This window comes from Acanthochromis polyacanthus, chromosome 23, assembly GCF_021347895.1.
Source record: "Acanthochromis polyacanthus isolate Apoly-LR-REF ecotype Palm Island chromosome 23, KAUST_Apoly_ChrSc, whole genome shotgun sequence".
Taxonomy (NCBI): domain Eukaryota; kingdom Metazoa; phylum Chordata; class Actinopteri; family Pomacentridae; genus Acanthochromis; species Acanthochromis polyacanthus.
This window is the reverse complement of record NC_067135.1, coordinates 6908597-6929504: the sequence shown is the minus strand read 5'-3', so window position 1 is coordinate 6929504 and position 20908 is coordinate 6908597. Positions and strand designations below refer to the sequence as shown.

Here is a 20908-nt window from a genome sequence, read left to right as displayed (position 1 = left end):
CATACCTCTTGTAGTTTATTCTGGGCCTCAGCCTGTGCAGCCTGTTTCGATTCTAGCTTGGCCATGGCAGCATTCAGTCGGGCCCGCTTTGGCTCTACCAATCGGTATAGGCGGCCATACACCTGGATCAATAGTATGTATGTATTTATACACTACTTAACAAATAGTAAATCCTTGATGTTATGCAGTAATCCACTTATTTGTGTGTAATTGTGTGGTAGGAAACACCATCCTACCTCCATGGCTCTGACCCACATGCAGAGGGACTTGGCAGCAAGTGATACTTTGCCAGTGATCTCAGGCTGGAAATCTGGTTGTATGCAGTAGTTGCTGATCTTCCTCAAAACACTGTCTGATATATTATCCTTGTCAAAATGAACCAAGGTTTTGATGAAGTTGGCCTCACCTGCCAGAAACAGGGCAAGGTTAGATACACCAGAATCCATTCATTTCGTGTCCACATGCACCCTCAAAAATGCATCTTTTACCTAACCAAGTGGTTAAAGATCTGTCTAAAGATGACACTACATAAATTCTAATAGTAATAAAATATTTGCGCTACTTTGTTTTTATTTTCCCTGTTTTGTATCAAATGACCCTTTTGGAATACAAATGTTTTGAAACAATTTGTTTGATAAATTCTATTTGACACATCTTACATCACTTTTTGTATGCCTGAAGGGTGTGTTTAATTTGCCTTTCACTACCTTTGTTTAATGTTCTTCTACCACAGAGTAAATAGGTCTATAGCCAACTCAACTGCAATCACAATCAGTTATTGTAACGGCAAAACAAGGAAAAAGAACACAAAGAACAAATTGATTTTACCAGCTGCATCACTGCAGTAGAGTCTAATGGTCAATGGCCTGCATTTACATAGTGGATTTTAATCTTACCAGTTCTACAAAGCACTTCTAGTGCCAACCCAATGCTTTATCTGCAGTCTCCTTTCTTAAATGTAACTGTATAAAATATGTCCTTGTCTGGTTTTACTCTATCCATTTTCAGAATGCTTCAGCATCCAAAAGACTTTGTCTCTTTGCCGACCTCCATCCATCCATTGCTTAATTGTGCACTGTTGCTGTCTCTCACCCAGCTGTCTTTTGGCCTCTGGCCAGGAGGGCTCTTTGCCCAGAAGAATCATAACAGCCTGCATCACTGTCTCCACCAGCGCCGGAGGATGGCCGTACGACTTGATCTCTGTCATGTCCTTCTTATTCAGAGACTCCAAAGCCTACATGCAAAAAAATAAGAATAGAGAATGTGTGAGTGAGTCATGTATAACTCAAACATAGACAGAGAGCACACAGGAAAAGTAGAGCAAATTCAGGGAAGGGTCAAGGATTATTATTCAGCAAATATCAAGAAAATAAATCAGTCAGACGCATTAATGAGCAAAGAGCGCACAAGCAGTTAGAGGAAGTTTACAGTTAGAACAGTTCGCAGGGGAAAGATGTACCTTCATGGCCTCTTCCAGGGCAGGCAGAGCCTCGTCCAGTTCTCTCTGTGCATTGTCAGCCATAGTTTTACACACTAACTCTTCTGACTTAATTTTCTCACTATTAGCGCTCACCATCTGAGGACACACAAACATGCACCAATCTGTCATTGATTATTACATCTCTTTGATATTAGTCTACTTCCAGATGTGAACCATACAAATAACAATTTAGTAAATTCTGTGCACGCATGTATTGAAGGTATCTACCCTCTGCTGGTTGTTGGCCTCCATCTTCTGATCCACAACGACCCACAAGAATTCCTCACACTGCTGCTGGAACTCAGCCCCCTGCTTTTTGGCCTCCTCGAGCTCGATGGACATAACCTCCACTTTCTCCCGAGTGTCACTAATTTTGAAAAGGCCGTTTCGTAACTTGCTCACCTGCTCCCCTAACTCAGTGCGTTTCTCCACCAACAGCCTGGATGGACACAAACATTATGTAATCAAATGACTGACAAGCTGATCGTAACGGAGAGGGGCTAATGATGATCCTGCTAATTCTAATTTGCCTCTATTCCAATGATGTAGATGTTAATATTTTATGTATACAGTGTGCACACTTGCACTCAAAAACAGAATATATATATACATATAAAGCATTTGAAGGTGATGTAAAAAATGAGGAAAAAAAATAAGTGTATGAGAGACTACAAGGTGCTTACTTCTTGTATCCAGACACCAGCTCCAGGTAGTTGGTGGGCGTCACATAATTATGTCTCTTCAGCTGTGACTTCATCCTTTGGGACGCTCGTTCCACTGACTGGTGTGTGGTCACAAAGACACTGGCAACCTTTGTCTGGATCTACAACATCATGCAGCTTATGTAAAAACGGCACCCTGACACTCAGACAACAGTCAAATTATTCAGCAGTTGATGAGGAGACTGATAAGTGTCACAGTGGGGTTCGGGTCAGTTTGCAGTTAAAATGACAGTTTTTCGTTTTTCTAAACTTGGAACTCACAAGAGTTTTTATGTAGTGCAACTTACCTTTTTTAAAAGATCTGCTCCTTAATAATTTTAAATTAACTCATAATTCACATTTTAAATTACACTGATGCATTATCAAGTAAGATCAGTGCTCTCAAGCAGAATTAGAAAATCCAGCGTGAATAAGGTGTATAATTTAAGGTACACAACATTGACAAATCTGTCCCTAATTAGTATGCTCAGATGTCAGATTTCATTTCATCAGTCACCCTCTGCCATGTTCCTTTCTAGTTCAAAGACTGGCATGACAACCACGAGTTTCACTGTAAAGATTCAACAGTGTGTGTATTAAAATGCCAACATGTAAAAATGTGTGCGTGTGTGTGTGTGTTCTTGTACTTGCTACATTGTGAGTACCATTTTCTGCATTTAACTATCAAAGTGAGGACATTTTTACAAAGTGAGGACATTTTGGCCGGTCCTCACTTTGAAACAACCATGTTTGAGGGTGAAGACTTGTTTTTAGAGAACAGGTATGAATTGAGGTTTGGTTAGGGTTAGGGTAAGGATTAAGTTTAGGCAATCAGTTGTGATGGTTAAGGTTAGGGTAAGGCTCTAGGAAATGCATTACGCCTATGGATGTCCTCACTAAGATAGAAGTACAAACGTGTGTGTGTGTGTGTGTGTGTGTGTGTGTGTGTGTGTGTGTGTGTGTGTGTGTGTGTGTGTGTGTGTGTGTGTGTGTGTGTGTGTGTGTGTGTGTGTGTGTGTGTGTGTCTCACCCCCTCTAAGGAGCCCAGGTCGAGTCTATCCAAATACCTCTCAGCCACCTCCAGCAGGGCATCTTTGGGCCATTCACTGAACCAGTCAATGGTGGTGCAGTTGACAAGCGCTGGGTACTGGAGGATGCGCTTTCTGTCGGCAAAGAGCAATTTATGGATTTTATTCTGATGTAATTAGCAGATACCCGTTAGAGCCCTGTGAACACAGTGTCTGTAAATGGTTGAAAACATGTTTGGAAGATGGTAAAGAGAAAACATTGACATAAGCCTTTAAAATCTTTGTAATCTCTCTGTTGAAAAGACACGTTCCACAGAGTTACATTTTCAGGGCATGGACACTTAAATGTGCCCATATATGCGACTGCAAAGCTGCTGTTGGTTTTAAAAAAAAAAAAAATTGTTCCACTTTAGTGATAAAAAAATGTACTAAATATGGAAATCTTTTTTATTTTTTTAAAATGTGTTAAGGACCATCTTAAAATTAAAATGTTTCATCATTCTTAGAAAAGCTGTGAATGCTGTCTTGCCATATTAGTATGAAATGAACATGTAAATATCACTGGCAGGCTTTAGGCAATAAGACACAAACGTTCGTAGAATTACAGCAAGCCTCAGGTCCTTGCTGCACAATTATTCAAGTAACTAAACCTTCTCTGCTCAAGATGACTCACAGCTCACTGTTCCCACTAGAACCTTGATGATCTATAAAGATGCACTGCAGGGAATAGTCATGCTGTACAAGACCAACCATATAATTTAAAGTCATTATTCACAAACCCTCCATGATTAAAATTTAATTTCAAAGAGAAGCAGACATTGTGTCTTTGATTACACGAGGAACACAGAGGTGCTTTAGTTGTGTCAGCTGGCATGGATAAAAAAAACAGCCTGGTACAGAAAAATACATAAAAGGGAAGGCCTGAATGTCAAATGGGATTCACTGCCACCTGGACCCTTCCTCCCTACAGTGCTTTATTTTGAAACTTTATTATCAGTTTGTACTAGACTGCACAAAAATCTTCAGAAAAACAGACTGGACAATTGATGCTCTAAGGACACTACTGTATATGCTAGTATTTATATGTGGGCTAAATACAATGCCACTAAAATGATAAGAGAATTCCTTTTAGAATGTTATTGCTGTTAGGGCTGCAATGTATCTGGAGCTGCAGGAGCAAAGTTGCTAAAGTTATTCAGGTCTTCAGCCTGCAAGGGGCAAATTCTATTCACACTTTGCTAATTTTCATCAACATGTGTATCAAAAACAAGAGAGACCAGGATTCTCAAGAACAGGAGAGAAAATAGAAAGTAGGAACGTATTGTCAAGCAAGATATATAACAGTACATGGAATCTACCTGAAGGCTTCTCCCACTGGGCTCATACAGAGAACTATGTGCAGGTTGTTCCTGACTCGCTCAGTCAGGTAGCTGAACAACGACTCAGGTGTCTCCACCACCTCGTCTTTCCTGGCCGACTCTGACAGAGCATTGCATATCTACAGGGAAACAAATAAAAGATAAAAAATAAGAATATCTGATGGAACTTTTTGACTTTTCAACATATTTGAAGCAAACACTTGACTGTCACACATCGGTGGTATAAACCTAATATTTTGTGGGAAATTTTAATAATTGAAATACATTTTTAAAAAAACTAACAAAGAAACAAAAAATGGAGCAGCCAGATGGAAAAAAAAATGGTCACACCTTTAAATCCATAATTAGATTTAGGGGTTCAAATGATGTGCAGATGATTCCGACTTCCATAGAGCTCAACAATTAGAAAGTGTGTAACATCATGACGAGACCTAAAAAGCTAAGGCCTAAAAGATTGTGGATGTCCATGAGTCAGGAAAAAGTTCGAAAAAGATCTTTAAAAAATTCAAATAAATCACTGTAAGAAAAATCGTCTACTAGTGGCAAAAATGTTAAATAACTATTGTAGCATGAACGAACTGATATTGTGATGCCATTTGTCAGAAAGTTGAATCAGAAGTGGATTTTCAGTTTACGGATCCTCAGCACAAGAGCAAATTCGCAGAGCAATGGCTCAAAAAAGAGGAAATGCAGATTTATGGGATGACCTTGTCAAAGCTCAGATTTGAATTCCATTTCCATCAGTATGAGTAACTGAAAAGAGTATTACATGAAAGACTCTTGCGGCTGTCAAAATTTTGCAGGGAAGAGTAGCCAAAATCTCAGCAAGCCAGTGTCAGAGACTGATGAAATAATTATCATAGACTTAGGTTTAAATTGACTTTCAACTGCCCTTTGGTTAGAATTTAAACTATTTTTGTTTCCCGTTGGCTTTAACAAATTTGCAAGCATGCAAAAATGCATGAAAACAGACAGGACAGAGAGGTGTACGTTCGAGTTCAACAAGTTTTGAAGAAAATATAGACCTCAACAAACTCATCCTGCTTATAGAGGTTAGGCACCTCTCCAGAGCACATGATGTTACTGATGTCTTCTAGGAAGGACTCTTCGACGATCTGGGTGTCATTAAAAAGGAACACTGTGGGCTTGTTGTCCACTCCAGTCAAACGGTACAGCTTCTTGATGTCTGAAAGCAAATACAGAAAACTCACTGACTGTGAACATGCTGTAGCTGACTGACAAAGGGATGAAAGATTCATCAAACAAAGGGAATAGATCAAGAACCAATTTCAGGGAAATTAGCCAATATATGGTTTAATTTCCAGACAAACAAGCTATTCCAGCGCAGAAGGTGCTGGACAAACTCACACTTTTCCATCAAATATCAGTAAATGTAATGCTTGTGTGTTTGATCTTACCTTCTCTGAACTCCTGTTTGCGGTATTGCCTGGTGACTTCCACCTGAAACACCTTGTACTCACAGATGTAGGCGGCTATCTTGCACAGGCTCTGTCGACCTGAACCCCCAACACCAACCAGCAGCATGTTGCCCCTGAGCTGACTGATGACCCGTTTAACACGGGTTACTGCGGTGGGAAAACACAAATATCACACACATGATGAACTTCATCTCAAATTTGTTAATTATTCCAACAGCTACACTGTATGTGGCCTGTCTAATTAACACATCTTCACACAAATATTCATATAAATTGTCTTCATATTGTGTTCCTCGAACATTATTGTTTGCGTGACAAAATCAATGTTGTGAAATTTGCAGTTCAAGTCTAAAGTTTGCATACACCTTAGCCAAATCCATTAAAAGCACAGTCAACTTATTGTCCGTAAACATCAGACCCACTGGAAATGTGACAGTGAATTAAAAGTGAAATAATCATCACTGGGACAACTCCATGAACACATTGCTCCTTTAAATATGTGCACAAGAGTGTGGGTGGATGCACATGCTGTGTTTTCAGGCATACTGTGTTCGATGGCATCTCGGAAGAGCACCAGGCTCATGGGCACCACGCCAGGTGTGCGGTTGTAGTCCTCCAGCTGTGTTTCCATGAACTTCTTGAGACCCTTTATGTCCCTTAGGTCCTCATAGACAGAATATTCATTCATGAAATCACCTAATCCACACACAAAGAAATCAAGACACATAAACATATACATACCTTCTGGACTGATAATGGTGTAATGCTCATACCACAGTCAGTTACCAATCTAAAACTTTATCTGTGAGATTATTTTACACACTTTGGTGTGACAAAGACACGCTGTGTGCATGCATGAGTGTGTACGGCAATGCACGAACCAAATATAGGTGGTTGCTTATTAGGGCAGATGCTGTGGAATGTGAGGTCAAAGATTGAACCCAGTTTTTCCCCCAACAAAGCAACAAAGGTATCCACGTCACTGCGATTTACAAGTCGATCTGAAAAGACCCTGAAATGAACAGAACATGGTATTATCCACAGCTTAAGTACAATATAAATGACAAAAGCACATGTGCATTTTGGCTCATGTAAAGCAAATTAGAAAGCCATTTAAGCTTCAATAACAAAGCTAGAGCTCAGTAAAGAAGCCAGCTGACAGAGATTTGATTACAGAAGCATCTCTGTTTACCTAAAGCACTCATGAATCCACAGTCTAGTGAGACTGTTTGTGGTGTAATGGAAGTCTGGGTCAGCTCTGAGCAGGCCCTGAAACACCTACAGGACAAATAAGACACAAATGATCTAACACTGTCATTTGTGCATGTTTTACATGTTCATTAAAATTCTAAATAGCCTCAAGGCAACTGTACCTAAACAGGTTCAGATAAATAAGCCTTCAGTTTAACTCAAGCAAATAAGTGTGTTACATAGGTATACATTGGTTATCCTGAACTATCCAGTGAGGTTTCACTGGTTAGTATTTTTATTAAAAAACATTTTGGGTGGTGTACAGGTGTGCAGTCTACGTTCAGCAGGAACATGCTTTGGAATCATCGTCTCAATCCAGATGTTTTCATATATATTGTACCTTGGAGATATCCCTGACATTGAAGAGGTAGTGTGTCTTAGTTGGAGTGGGAAGAAAACAAGCAGCGACAGCATCATACAGTTCCAAAGTGGCCTGAGTCAGAACCTCTCCAATGGGCTTCAGCTCCTCCTCGAACATCTGCAGCTTTTGTTTGATCATGGTACCAAAGATGCACTTCATCTGGGACTCCTGCACGCAGATGGGACAGCTTTGTTCAAGTTTGGCGCATCCTGTAAACACTATCCTCAGTCAGGTCAATAGCATAGAAAGGCTTCAAAGAGGTCAAGAGAAAGAAAAACAGAAGAGCAATTTTCTTTGAGATGTAAAGATTTCTTTTCATGCTGTGCACGTTGTCCGTACAAAAGGCAAAGCAATTCAAACTTCAAGTGTTTGCATCCACAATGCAATCTGGTTCCAGCCATTTTCAAAACCAAAATTATTTTTTGTTTTTTGCAGCAACAGAAAGCAGGGTGGAAAGACAAGTGGAGGGAGCGAAAAAAAAACAAACACAAAAACAAATGCTGAAAACCTGAACTGTGACAGGACAGAGCCAGAGAATACAATTGAAAAATACTGAAAATTGACTGAGAGATGGCTGAGCAAGGCGTAAGTACAGATGTGCCAAATGCAACGAAACAAGGCTAACAACAAGGACAGGGTAAACTTGAAGGTGGGGTTGGGGCACTGAAGTAACAGAAATGAGAATAAAGCAGAATACAATGGATTCATGTAAAGTGTCTCTTTTAGTTAAACAAAAAAAAAAATCTAATTACACATTTTAAAAATCTAAGGTATTACTCATATCTTACGTATTTGAAATGAGGACCGGAGATAGACAGAAAAGAAGAGGAGATATATTAAGCAGGACTTACATTAGGAAAGGTCACATTGATGAGGTTAAATCCACTCTGCAAGCGGGAGGAGATGTGAGTCCTCCCTCCACCAGGGGGCCCCATGGATGCCAGCAAGAACATGTCCTAACACACATACACACAGAATACTGCAGCTTAAAGGCCTCTTAGTAACACACTTCTATGGGTGGGTGGGGGACAAACAAACCCTACCCCCACCAGAAAAACACTTTTCACATATTCATGCATTCTAGTAGTGAAGAAGGAGAAGACACAGAAAAATTGTAATATGTTAATCTGACATATTTTAACATAGACTTCACTCATTCATTCATCAAAAATTTCTCTCTCACCTTGATCAATTTTAGGTTCTGGTTCTGGCGGTCATACCAGAAGCCATAGTCCATCCAGAGGCGTAGCAGCTCCAGCGGTGGCTGAGAGCCAAAGAGGTCATGAGCTGGCATGTTGAAGTCATCCACAAAGCACAACAGGCGCTTCCCACCTGCCGGCACAAACACTCCTTTGGTTCTCTTCTCTACTCGGCTCTCTATGATGGCCTGGATGTTACTAGAGCTGGTCTGGACAGTGGTGGAGACATTGAAAGACACAAAAATAAAGATGAAATGTTACGTATGTTCCTTCAGGAGCAGACGTCTTTTTAAACACCATGTACAATTCAGTAATAAAGTTAGAAATAATTATTCAACCAATCCTATTCTAGTTATGACCATTGTGGAAAGACAAGAGGGAGCTCACATGCAAAAAGGGACTAATAAATGGTAAAAGACCACATTAAACAACTCAACACCTCTGCTGATTAAAACTGTAATTGATTGATTAAAACTGTCTTGTCCAATGTTTCCATTTCTTGAGGCAAGCAGTTTTTGCAAGGATAGGAGAACAGGAATGCACGTCTGGCATGCACAAATGCACACAACATGGAAGGCACCAACCTGTGAGGACATATTGATAGTGAGTGAAGTCCATTTCTCATCCAAGTCCTGCAGGACACTCTGTGCCACTGAGGTTTTGCCGGTTCCCACCGGCCCAGTAAGGAGCACTGGGTACTGATTCAACACCAGAGCCTTGACCAGCAAGTTGTAGCGAACTGTGTCCACTGTTGGAACCATAATCTTATAGAATGGAGCACTGTGAAGAAAAGAGGGAGAGATGTAGATAACTACAGGTACTAGATATAGCTCACACCTAAATATTTCTGGCACACACTCGGTAATAAAAGCAAAGTGAAATGACTCAAAGCACAACAGAACTAGGTAAAAATTCCACACTCACAAATATATACGCATCAAGCAACTGAAGCCGGGCACATAAAAACACCTGGTTACTTACGAAGCCTTATAGCGCCAGCCTTTTGGAAGTTTGTCTTCAAAAGGAGCCCAGGTTTTCTTTTTTTCATCCACATAGTACTCATAAACCGTGTCCTGAAAGAGTTCATAGAAAAATCTCAGAGAATGTTGCTGCCTGTTAGTGCAGATGTACTCAGCTTGGTGGTGGAAAGTGTCAATAAAGTACTAGCATCATCCCTGTGGTGTGCTTCAAATGCTTACATGAATTCAACCAGCCATACAGGTCTAAAACAATCCATCAATCATGTTTTTATTGCTTTATAGTGAGTATACTGGTTGCAGAAAGACACTGTGTTTGTCTTTGGGTATGATTTGGCATAAAAAGGGATTCTTAAAACTTTAATTTTTTAAACACTCAAGATGTCTTCATGTCAACCAATATGTGCAATATCAACTTCTGCATTTAATTTCAGGGATGTGTATGAAATCTGCATCATCATCAGAATCAGTTACACTAGTTAAAGGCTTGGCATCAGCCCTAAATGAACGTTGACAGACAGATGACACCTGTTGGGCAAAAAGTTAACTGTTCTCTTTAAAAATGCTAGATAAAAATAAATATTTCACATTTTACAAGTATTTTGAAGTGGCTTCCATTTTGCTTAGTGAACATAAACTTTTAAAATGCACTATAATCTATGTCTGCATCTGCCGGCAGGCCAACATGATAAAAACAGGCATAGTAATATGTTAAATCTACTACAACAGAGACCTCATGTTCTATGCAATTAAACAGAAAAATTATGTGCATATATCAACATTGGTAATCAGCCAAAATAAGGTCAGATATAAGAAAAAAATTCTAAATCATGCCTCCCTAATTAATTCTATTTATTTATTCCTGATGGCCAGAGAAAGTAGGTAATACCTGAATATGCATCACTTGGACCAGGAGATCAAGGCATAATGCTAACAGGTCACCTGTGTAACCCAACCAAGCGGTGACGACATGATCTCTATCAGTTGTTGGGGATTCATGGAACATGGTTATATGATTCTCTCTTTTTCAATGCCAGTCTTCCCTACCTTTGTATTCTTGTATATTTAGAATAGCCTGAAAAGATGCTAAAGCTACTCAAACATAAATAGCTCTGGTAGCCCTCCATGACTATTTCCGTTCTTCATTTTGCAAAAACAGTTCAGGTGTAACCCAAAGTTGACTTAAGACTGGTTAAGGATTCAAGTTAATGAGGGAAGAGAATGTCAGTCACAGACTTCGTATGTCTTAGTGTGTAAACAAATATGCTCTCCAGAGGACCTTGCCAGGGAAGGTGCCCTCTGTCTCCCGTAGGAAGTTGTCCATCTTTTTGCGTCCATCTTCATCAACAGATGCACAGATGGACCAGACGAGGCTGAAGATGAACCAGAGTTCCACCATCTTACCTAAGTTTTCTTTGTCTGACGTATCCACCTGAATAAAGAGGCAAAATGAAAATCAAACTATACACAATGTAAATGCTTCTCAATGTATCATATCTGTTTTGGGACTTGGGTACTAGACTAAGGAGGCAAAATTTCAACCACAAGTCTGAAATCAGTTATACCAAAATGCCATTAACAATAACTATTTCAGCAACTTAGACAGATTAGACCTTTCACTGTACTTGTCATACCCCATTGCTGGATGTAGCCAGGGAGTCATAGAGGCGGCAGAGAGAGATGACGCCGTTGAGTTCAGTGATTGGGATCAGCTCCTTACAGTTGTTCCTCTTAAAGGTCATTGTGCTCTCTATGTATTTCTCAAAAAGACCCTTCAAATGCTCCACTTCGGCCTGCAGAGAACATAAGAAAATTAAAATTGTTCCTAACAGTTTACTTATGTTCCACAATCTCTTCCTTCAAAATGCCATCATACTTTGTGTCGCTTGTCCAGCCAAGACTGAACAAAAGGCCTCCATCCCAGATCGGTATAATCATTGTAGACCATTCCACAGCGACTCACTGTAGCTGGAGAGGCCACTGCAAGGTTCTCAACTTCGAACAGAACAGACACCTATAACAAAAGAATGCATACTATTGATAATGCACATTCATACTTACTCTCAGTCTGTCAAGAGGGGACATGGCAGCATGTTAACGAAAAGGATCAAACCTCTCGAATACAACCTCTCAATTTTAGCCTATTAATCTTATCCTGTCTATGCACTTTTAATATGTTGGATTTATTAGATAGAATCTAAAACAGTCAAGTTTTTTTGCTTTTCAGATGCCGCAGGACAAAAGGATATCCACTGCTTTCTATTTGCAAACTGTTTGAAGGCTGACTGAGGCACTTTAATAGAACAGAGAAATCATAAATGTTACTTTTGACAACAGTGTTGTTCCTATTATGAAAAGTCAGAAAATGTCTGCTGTGAAAAACGGACTACAGTCTAGCTTTCTATTCTTTCTCACCTGCTCCGGCATGGAGATTCTCTCTCCATTTATGAGTGTGAGCACCTTGTTGTCATCCATAACTGAGTTCATGCTCTCTATCCACAGCATGTCAACAGGACCGTCAAACACGATCCACTTCTCATCTGGTTTCTCATCTGAAGTTTGGAGAAGAGATGCAGTGTGTGACAGACAAAGTCATGTGGCATGCAGACGTCGGTTCAGTGTAATATTTGTTGTGCTAACAATTTCAAGACAGCAGGAATCATTTGTCTGTGTACCCTTACCAGTTCACCTTTTATATAAAAAAAGAAATTACTGTATTTCTACTTTTAGACTTCTGCTTTTAAAACTTATAAAAAAAAATCCTCAATTCTATATCTATTTTGCGTCCGTGTTTGTATTACCTGGCAATATAATACTTAGTAAATCACACAGCTTTGTGTGCAAGATCTATGAACTATTTTCGCAAAAGTGTCAACAGCTTCCCAAATCGCTAGTAAAAAAAAAAAAGAACGAAGCAACCTAATATCTCTCATTTCTGCCTGGGCTTTTTGTGTGTTTAGTCATATTTTATAACAATTACAATGATGACAAACAGACGCCTGTGGGCCTAGTGCATCCTGATAAATGAAACTCCAGATCCGTTTGTAATTCAGTGAACCCCAGGTAAAATGGATATATTCACAGCTAGCAACGTAGATAAATTGACTTCCACAGTGGCAGTATGCCTTCTGAAACAAAGGAGATATCTTTGACAATTTTACATGCATTGCCTCCAACAACGGATATCATATAGGTTACCAAACAAATCAGATAAGACTTGTAAAAAAAAACCCTCTTTTTCACATTGTGCGAATGGGTTGCAGGCAAAGAAAGAATTCTTTCCCCAGTATGTTTTTACAATGCAGTCGGAACATCAGTGTGTGTTTTTCATCTTAGCACCTGCGCATGCTGCTCTCATGAGGGAAGACAGAACTCCATCACTCCACTCATTAGTAGAGAGGTCATTTTCTCCGTAAAGCTCTCCCAGACTCATTGCCTTGGGATTTAGAGGATACTCCTGTTGTGCACAGGGACAAAGAAGGGAAACAAAGGCATGGCAGTGGCACATCATCGTTATAGACTGTCATTTACAAACACCAACACTGATGAACAACATTCCAGCCATTTTTATGCATGATTGTTAACGGAAAAATGTCTGACTATGTAAACTGAAAAACAGAGGTTAGTTTTAGAGGTTAGATCTGTGATTCAAAAGGGACTTTATTTGGCCGTGTGAATTTTGTTCTGATTCTGAATATATAATTTTTTTAGAGCTCTGATGAGGGTTCACAAATGCATAAAATAACTGTAGAAACATTGGTACAACATGAGTTTCACAACTTTTTGACTACTTTTAGTGCATGAACCCAGGCAACCTCAGATTGACACTGAAATCAACGTAGATACAGGCTCCAGTAGACTCAACATTTCCAAATCATGTCAGTTCAATCCTTCTGATGAGTGTTTTGATGGCCATGTTGAAAATAATTCCACAGTTGAGTAGATATTAGACTCTAAAAAGAGGTATGTTTGTGGGTGTGACTGACTGGATTAAGACGCCTGATCTGGAGTCAACAAGGCAATTTGGTGCACACATCTTTATATAAAATCTACACTTTGAACAGTGACAGAAACACCCTGAGAAGTGAACAGATTTTACTTATTAGGGTGTGCAATGCCACTCTGGTTACACTTGCTGCTAGATCTCTACTGTAAGCAGTTTTGTAATAAATGTAAACATATTCACCAAACCAGACACTTAATCTATGTCTGAGTGCAAATTTAAAGAAGCAAGTACAGTAAAAAAAACAACAACAACACAGCAGTAAAATAGCTGCAATGTTTTGTATTTGTTGGTAAGTGTATCTACATATTTAAGTCCTCTATGGATAGCAAATAAAGAAGTAGTTAAACTGCTCAGAAACTAAAAAGACATTTTTGGTAAGTACATTTTACACATAAACATTTCTTTTGTTTAAAGCAGGAGTATTTGCCACATAAACAGTGTTTTCATTTTTGTCCATACCAACCTGGACCAGCTGAAACTCATCCACTCCCTTTTGGCGCAGGGTAGTGAGGGCATTCTTCAGAGTCCTCCAAGTAACACTCTTACCGCTGCCTGTCTTACCCACCAGCATGGAGGAGTGCCGAGAGTTTTTGGTCTCATAAAGTTGGATGACTTTGGTCATGGTGAAAGGAGTCACCTGCAAACCGCTCTGACGGAGTTCTGCCTCAATGACCTCCTTCAACTACGGCGAAATAACAACAAAAGATAGAAAGGGGGTCAATCCCTGGTGGCACGCTGTGTGATACTGAAAATGTACATACAACTACATACTACTGAGATCATCTCACTTTAGTGAACAGTACCTAACCTTCAGTTTTCTCTTGTACATGCAAGCAAAGACAGAAAGGCAGCCTAAAAATTCTTCCGACATTTCCATCTGTTTTTACCCAATTTGAGTTGTCTGTCAAACCCACAGGCTATACCAGATTTTGCTCCAGGCAAGCAAACCAAACTAATAATGACAGGTACGCAGGATAACAAATGTCTATAATTTTTTGCTCTATCTTGATGGAAGTGATACAGTGATTCTGCCTAAAATGCGAAAGTGACAGACAGGCAGAGGACTGATAAACAGACACAAACAAATGAACTGAATTGAATAAGAAGTGTTGAATGAGGAAATGCGTCTCCACTTCAGGTTAGGTTGAAAATGGGTAACTTGTGGAGCCTGTCAGAGCAGATGGCTAGTAATCTTCCAGCTTATAGTGATGAATTCATTAGATAATATTGGTAGAACATCCCTGCCAAATAAATGGGACATATATAACTAACGTGTATGTGCTCACACTCAGCAGGCAAACTTTAGCTGGGTCTTTGTCTATGTATTCCTTTTAAAGATACTTGCTTTGTCAGATCAGACTTGACAGAACAATTAAGAAAAAAATGTGAGGTGCCACACTGGATCAAAAACTATGTTAATAGAATAAAAATACACAATCAGAAGCTCTCTCTTCTGGGACATGGCCAGTGGTCAAGCAGAAATGAAAAAAAAAGACTCTGTCCTACTTATTATTTGGTATAGCAGTCTGTAAGGAATTCGAGGCACTCCGAGCCAAAACCTTATGTTCTATGCATTAATTAACAGTCAATGCGAAACCGTCTGGAGTCTTGGTGGACAGGGGGCCCACCACAGCTGGAGAGTTTGGTGGACCTACCGGGTTTTTGGTGGGCCTACAATGCGTGGACGGAAAAAAGCACGATTTACGACAAAAAATTTAACAAAATAATCAAAGGAGACAATATCTTTTGAAATAATTTATTTATTTAGGATTCAAGAGAATATATGTTGATCTTTTTATTGTTTTCCTCCTCCTCTTGCTCCACGTCAGACACATATCCATCATCATCATCATCAAAGTCATCATCATCAACATCCTCATGAACAAATTCTGCTGGTGCCGCATGTGCTGGGCAACTCATCATTCAAAAATTTAAAAATGACTATGTGAAATGACTGTCTACTAATCCATCGATAATGCCCTATCGAGGCCCTCGTCGAGCATATCTGATTCACAACGATTGATAGTAGAAAAATTCGAATCGCTAAACATCAGTAAGAAGACCTGTCCAGCAGAAAAATATGTAAAAGTTCGATTGATCGTGTCATAGCAACTCTTGCGGAGTCTGCAAGAATTCACGCAAGCACGAGATTTCATATCCAAAATGGCGTGAACGGAATGAAAACATCGCTTGCTGCGCAGTTTAGGAGGTAAATACTAGGGCTGGACCCGAATATCCAAATATTCGTTCGCTACCGCACGATCAGGATATTAATTTTGGCCAGATGCTATGTCCACTTTATATACAGTCTATGGTAAACACCACCCGAATGGCCGGGTGGCTGCCGACTCTGATGTCAAGCTTCACTTCGTTGCATAAACACAAGACAAGATGCTGAAGACCGTTGTTTGGGAATTCTACAGTTTAACTGAAGACTAAAAAAAGGCAAAATTTGGACCCGGGAGACCAGACGAATGGATCCGAATATTTCCGCGTTTGCGCTACTGGTCGGACACGGTTGTACTAGCCAGATTTCACTGAGCAACAGTGTGTGCAAAACGTGTGTGTGTCTTGGGAGTCATTTTTAATACATCTGTGATCAGAATTGAGACGTGTGTCCCAAGCAGCAGCGATCAGCTGTAGAAGCTCCGCTGCTCGCGGTATCGCCCCCCGCTCGCGGAATCGGAGCGCACCCCCTCGCAGGTTGGCCCGCTGTTCGATTGTTTACAAACATTTTGTCCCGAAGCCACATCTACTTGCCGACCCCTGCCCTAAACAGTGACATTAACCGTGGCACCTCTGCTGGCATCTCCAGAGGCCACTGGAAATGCCGCTGCGGCAGTGGCATCTTGCCCAAACAGTGGCATTAACCGTGGCACCGCGGCGGTGCCACAAAAAGTGTCACTGCACAGTGGCATTAACCGTGGCACCGCAGTGGTGCCACAAAAAATGTCACTGCTAGCTGCCAGTGCCACAAATCGGTCTTGGCCCTACTGGATCAACTTACCTGGCCATAGTCAACAACAGGGGTTTCCACAGCAGGAAATAAGTCCTGGATGATGTCATTAAACAGTGGCACGTCGGCCGAGGTCAGTTTGGCTATGTTCATGTCCTTCATAGCCATCAGCAGGATCTGAGGACAGACATATACTAGTACTTAGTGCTTCGTTTACTGGAAAGGAAAGGACAGTTAGTTCAGGTAAATTTAAAGGTGCTGGGTTTCCTGTGATTTAATATTGTAGTTGTTACGACAGGAAACCAAAAGAGACATGACAGCACAGCTTAGATTCTCCTCTCAGCTCATGCAGTCTAATATGAAATTCATAGGTAAGTTGTAGTCTTTTTGGTCTGAAATTCCTTCTCTGTGTTTCAAAAGTCACTGGTTTGTTGTTAAGCTGCAGCAGAGGGACAGTAACAGTAATGGAAATTTCATATTAAAATAATTTTTAAAAGACGCCTTCTTGTTTTGATGTGTCAATTGAAGGACTCAGGCTGCTGAAGCTTCTGTTAGAAACAGCTATATACATTTTTGACATTTTTGTACATTGTAAAGACTACTTTTTGTTCCCAGGCAGTTACAGATGAAGAACATTAAAAAAGTGTTCTCCTAATGATGAGTACATACAGGAATAATGACTACAGCAGCACAAACTTGACAACTGCTTAAGTACAGACTTACAAAATCAGCTATGGAGTTCCTGTAACCTGATTTGTTTTATTTACCTACCGTTGTTAAAACATTGTAGGAGTTTGTGAACTCTATATGTTTAAGGGTTTTATAAAGTATTTACTAACAAATCCTAGGTAGAGAGAGACCTACTTCTTCATCAGGAACTTGAGGGCAAGAGCGGCGCTTCTTTCCAGCAAAGTGAAGCAAGGAGGTGAGTGCACGAAGACCAAAATCATAGTGGTCCTGTTTAGACAGCTGCTGCACTGCCAGGGAGTACAGCGTGAACACCTTCTTAGCGAGGACCTATTAGGACAAAGACAGACATAATGTAACAAAGACAAGGAGAGCAAAAGAAAAAAATAAACAAAAGGGAATGTTAAAAGTCAGTTTCGCATATATCAGATTAAAATTTGCAGAATAAAATGAGCCAGTTCACAAATTATGGATTTGTTCAACCACTGTGCAGCCAGCTTCTTTCACAGCACAAGGAAATAATGTTTGCCAAGCATGTGTTTGCCCATCTGTGTAATCTTCATGCTGCAGGGAAATCAGGTTAACACAATGTGTGAACCTCAACTCAATCTGGCCCTGCCTGCTGTAGTCATTCAATCCTTTTTTTTGTTTGTGTGTGTATATACAGTATATACAGTAGCAGAGTGTACGTGTGTGTGTATATACAGCAGCAGAGCTTCATAAAAAGGCAAGCACAAATCCATGTAAGAAAAAAATGTTCTCTTCCTTCTCTCCAAGAGGCTTTAAGCTTCTTTTATTTAAATTGATGAGACTGATCAGCTCTGATTGTTCTGTAATAAACATGGAAGAAGAGACAGATGTGGAAAGGATGAAGGAGCTTGAGGGTGACAGAAAAAGTGAATAAAAGAAAGATGATGGAAGAAAGAAGAAGTGAGAAGAATAAAACATACAGGCAGTAAAAATGAAATTTTCAATGATTCCAGACCAAGCTGAACTGCTTAAAGGTGCTAGAAACAGCTCTGGAGTAAAACTATATATCAAAACCACTTCACATGGTTATACAGTAAAATAACAAGAACTTAATGAACATAAAAAAAACATGGAAGTGGTTCACTAGTATGACGATTCAAGCAGAATGATTTAATTATGCTGCATCCTTATCAGTGCAGAGGAACTCTGTGTCATTTGCTGATTTCCTGAGCTCTTCACATAAAAGTAGTGGGGATGTTTCATTAAAGCTGTGATAATTCCACAAGCTGCACTTTAAAAATCAGTGCATATTCAGAACTGTGCACATGGCAGAATTCATTACATGGATACATCCACTATACAGACAAAACCTTGTTACTAAAATACGAGAAAAATGAACTTGAAGTGCGGTTTTATGACCATTACATAGAATAATGCAAAAGCTTTAAGTTCCTGGATACAGTAAATTGCATTTTTTGTTAATGCACATCAGCAGTCCTGTTTTTAAGCAAGTTTACAAGATTACCGTCCAAACTCTCACCCTCAACATCATTCCAGCAGAATAAAGAAAGAAGCTAGTCAGATTGTTGTTGAATTAAACAAACAAGACACCATATTTGTGTGTATTCAATATGGAAAATGCATTGAGCAGAAAGCCTAGTTTCTTCAACCAAGAATACACTTAATCCTTAGTAAGACGAGCTTTACTGGCACTTTTCTCTTCTTTCATCTGTACCATTATACACTTTTTTCCCAACATATTACCAGTACCTAAGTTCTGTACACTGGCAGTACCTTGCAGTTGTTGAAGCCCTCAGCAAAAAGTAGGATCTCAGCAATTAGAGTAGAGTCTGGCACCACCATGGAAATAGGTCTCAACATGGACTTCAGATTGTCAGGAAGTTCAGTGCGACCAGCATATCCTAGCAAAAAGTACATGCAGAAAACAGATTACAAATACTCAAACAGACAATTCTAACAGGTTTTCTTGACAGAAAAAATATTGAAATGAAAACATCTCAAACTACTTCCAATAAATGATGACATAAAGGTGCTGACGAACCTGGCTTCATGGTGATAAAGATGCCACATGTGGAGACCAGTTGTATGTGCTGTCCTTCGAAATGGAACTTGGACTTTGCAGCTGACAGGGCAGACAGAATGGAAAGGATCTGCTGGGCCACCACCGACAACACCTCAGTGTTGACACTGTTGAAGTCATCGAAGCATCCCCACGCTCCTGTCTGTTCAGGGCGGACACAAGAAAATGCACATAGAGAGACCGAGGGAAAACAAACAACTATTTGTTTAACATTGTATTGCATAGATATGTTAATATCTATGTCATGAGTAATTTAAACTTGGTGATGAGATGGATGCAGAGCTGCATGCAGGTTGTAACTATGAGTCCTAGGTGTCAGAATATATTTAATAATTGACACAACAACTCAATACAGTTTCAGCATTTACCATAGTCATTCTCATCATCACGGCTGCTTCCTACCTGTGTCAAGCCGGAAAACATGCGTCCCATGGATTTGTAGTCCAATCCTTCAGAGCAGTTGACCACAATGACGTACATGCCGAGAGCTTTGCCTAAGTCTTTTACCGTCTCTGTCTTTCCAGTACCAGCTGGGCCTTTAGGAGAACCCACTCGGTGGAGATGGAGTGCTGTAGTCAGAGTCATGTAACACCTGGACAGAGACAAACGCTGACATTCACTCCAACTGGAGTAACTTTCTTGTTATACAATCTAGGCTATCTTTATCACTTACAAAATGTCCAAAATGGAAATACAGTACATGTGTTTGTTTTATGTCATATGTTAAAATAAGTTTTGTGACCTGTCAGTGAGTGGAGTGATGACGAGCCGTCCCGAGTTGCCCAGATACTCGTAGCCGTACTTGAACCGCGTGTTGGTCTGTCTGATCATGCACTCACCCCCAAGTGAGTCATTTGGCTGAGACTACAAAGTAGGAAACAGACAAGTTGGTGGTGATGGTTTCACTGTAACTCATCCTCATCCCAACAAATATCTGCTAAAAAAAACAGCTATTAAAAAGTGTGTGCTCTTTTCTCTATACTTTATCTACTCTGTGTTTTTCTCCATACTGTCTCCCGTCTGCTGTTCTTACCTGCCTCACTCTCAGAGCTTACCTTATTCCAGTACAGACGCAGCTGGGAAAGCCACTCAAAGCCCTTGACATCCATGCAGCCTGCCTTGGCCAGCTTATCAATAACATCCCGAGCATGAACCTCCACTGTGACCAGCGCTTCCATCTTCAGACGCAGGACTTCAGGCAGTTCGTTGCGAATCATTTCTGAATAGCACTGAAGCATGTCAACCTGAGAGAGATGGTTGTAGGAAACATTCAAGTGAAGGCTTTCTTATGTCAGGATGTCAGCCTTGATTTGAATAGGCAAAAATCATACAAATAAGTTTACTCAATAGTAATAAAAACATGAATCATATCA

General features: G+C 40.1%; 1 protein-coding gene across 2 annotated transcripts in view; it reads right to left on the bottom strand.

The window, feature by feature from the left end:
- dnah2 (dynein, axonemal, heavy chain 2) overlaps nt 1-20908 on the bottom strand; it is a 66979-nt gene that overhangs the window by 23288 nt on the left and 22783 nt on the right. For both annotated transcript variants that reach the window (XM_051943583.1, XM_051943582.1), the window contains exons 35-65: nt 20591-20779; nt 20278-20399; nt 19938-20127; nt 19497-19677; nt 19229-19356; nt 17642-17794; nt 16829-16954; nt 14285-14503; nt 13155-13272; nt 12231-12367; nt 11692-11829; nt 11450-11608; nt 11095-11247; nt 9820-9911; nt 9423-9618; nt 8823-9047; nt 8491-8595; nt 7619-7807; nt 7220-7305; nt 6909-7039; nt 6574-6723; nt 6007-6174; nt 5614-5774; nt 4568-4707; nt 3212-3344; nt 2164-2303; nt 1709-1919; nt 1460-1576; nt 1093-1234; nt 237-406; nt 6-122 (exon numbers count right to left, since the gene is read on the bottom strand). In XM_051943583.1, the coding sequence (XP_051799543.1) occupies nt 6-122; nt 237-406; nt 1093-1234; nt 1460-1576; nt 1709-1919; nt 2164-2303; nt 3212-3344; nt 4568-4707; nt 5614-5774; nt 6007-6174; nt 6574-6723; nt 6909-7039; nt 7220-7305; nt 7619-7807; nt 8491-8595; nt 8823-9047; nt 9423-9618; nt 9820-9911; nt 11095-11247; nt 11450-11608; nt 11692-11829; nt 12231-12367; nt 13155-13272; nt 14285-14503; nt 16829-16954; nt 17642-17794; nt 19229-19356; nt 19497-19677; nt 19938-20127; nt 20278-20399; nt 20591-20779 (4686 nt within the window). The remainder of the gene's footprint in view (nt 1-5; nt 123-236; nt 407-1092; nt 1235-1459; nt 1577-1708; nt 1920-2163; nt 2304-3211; nt 3345-4567; nt 4708-5613; nt 5775-6006; nt 6175-6573; nt 6724-6908; nt 7040-7219; nt 7306-7618; nt 7808-8490; nt 8596-8822; nt 9048-9422; nt 9619-9819; nt 9912-11094; nt 11248-11449; nt 11609-11691; nt 11830-12230; nt 12368-13154; nt 13273-14284; nt 14504-16828; nt 16955-17641; nt 17795-19228; nt 19357-19496; nt 19678-19937; nt 20128-20277; nt 20400-20590; nt 20780-20908) is intronic.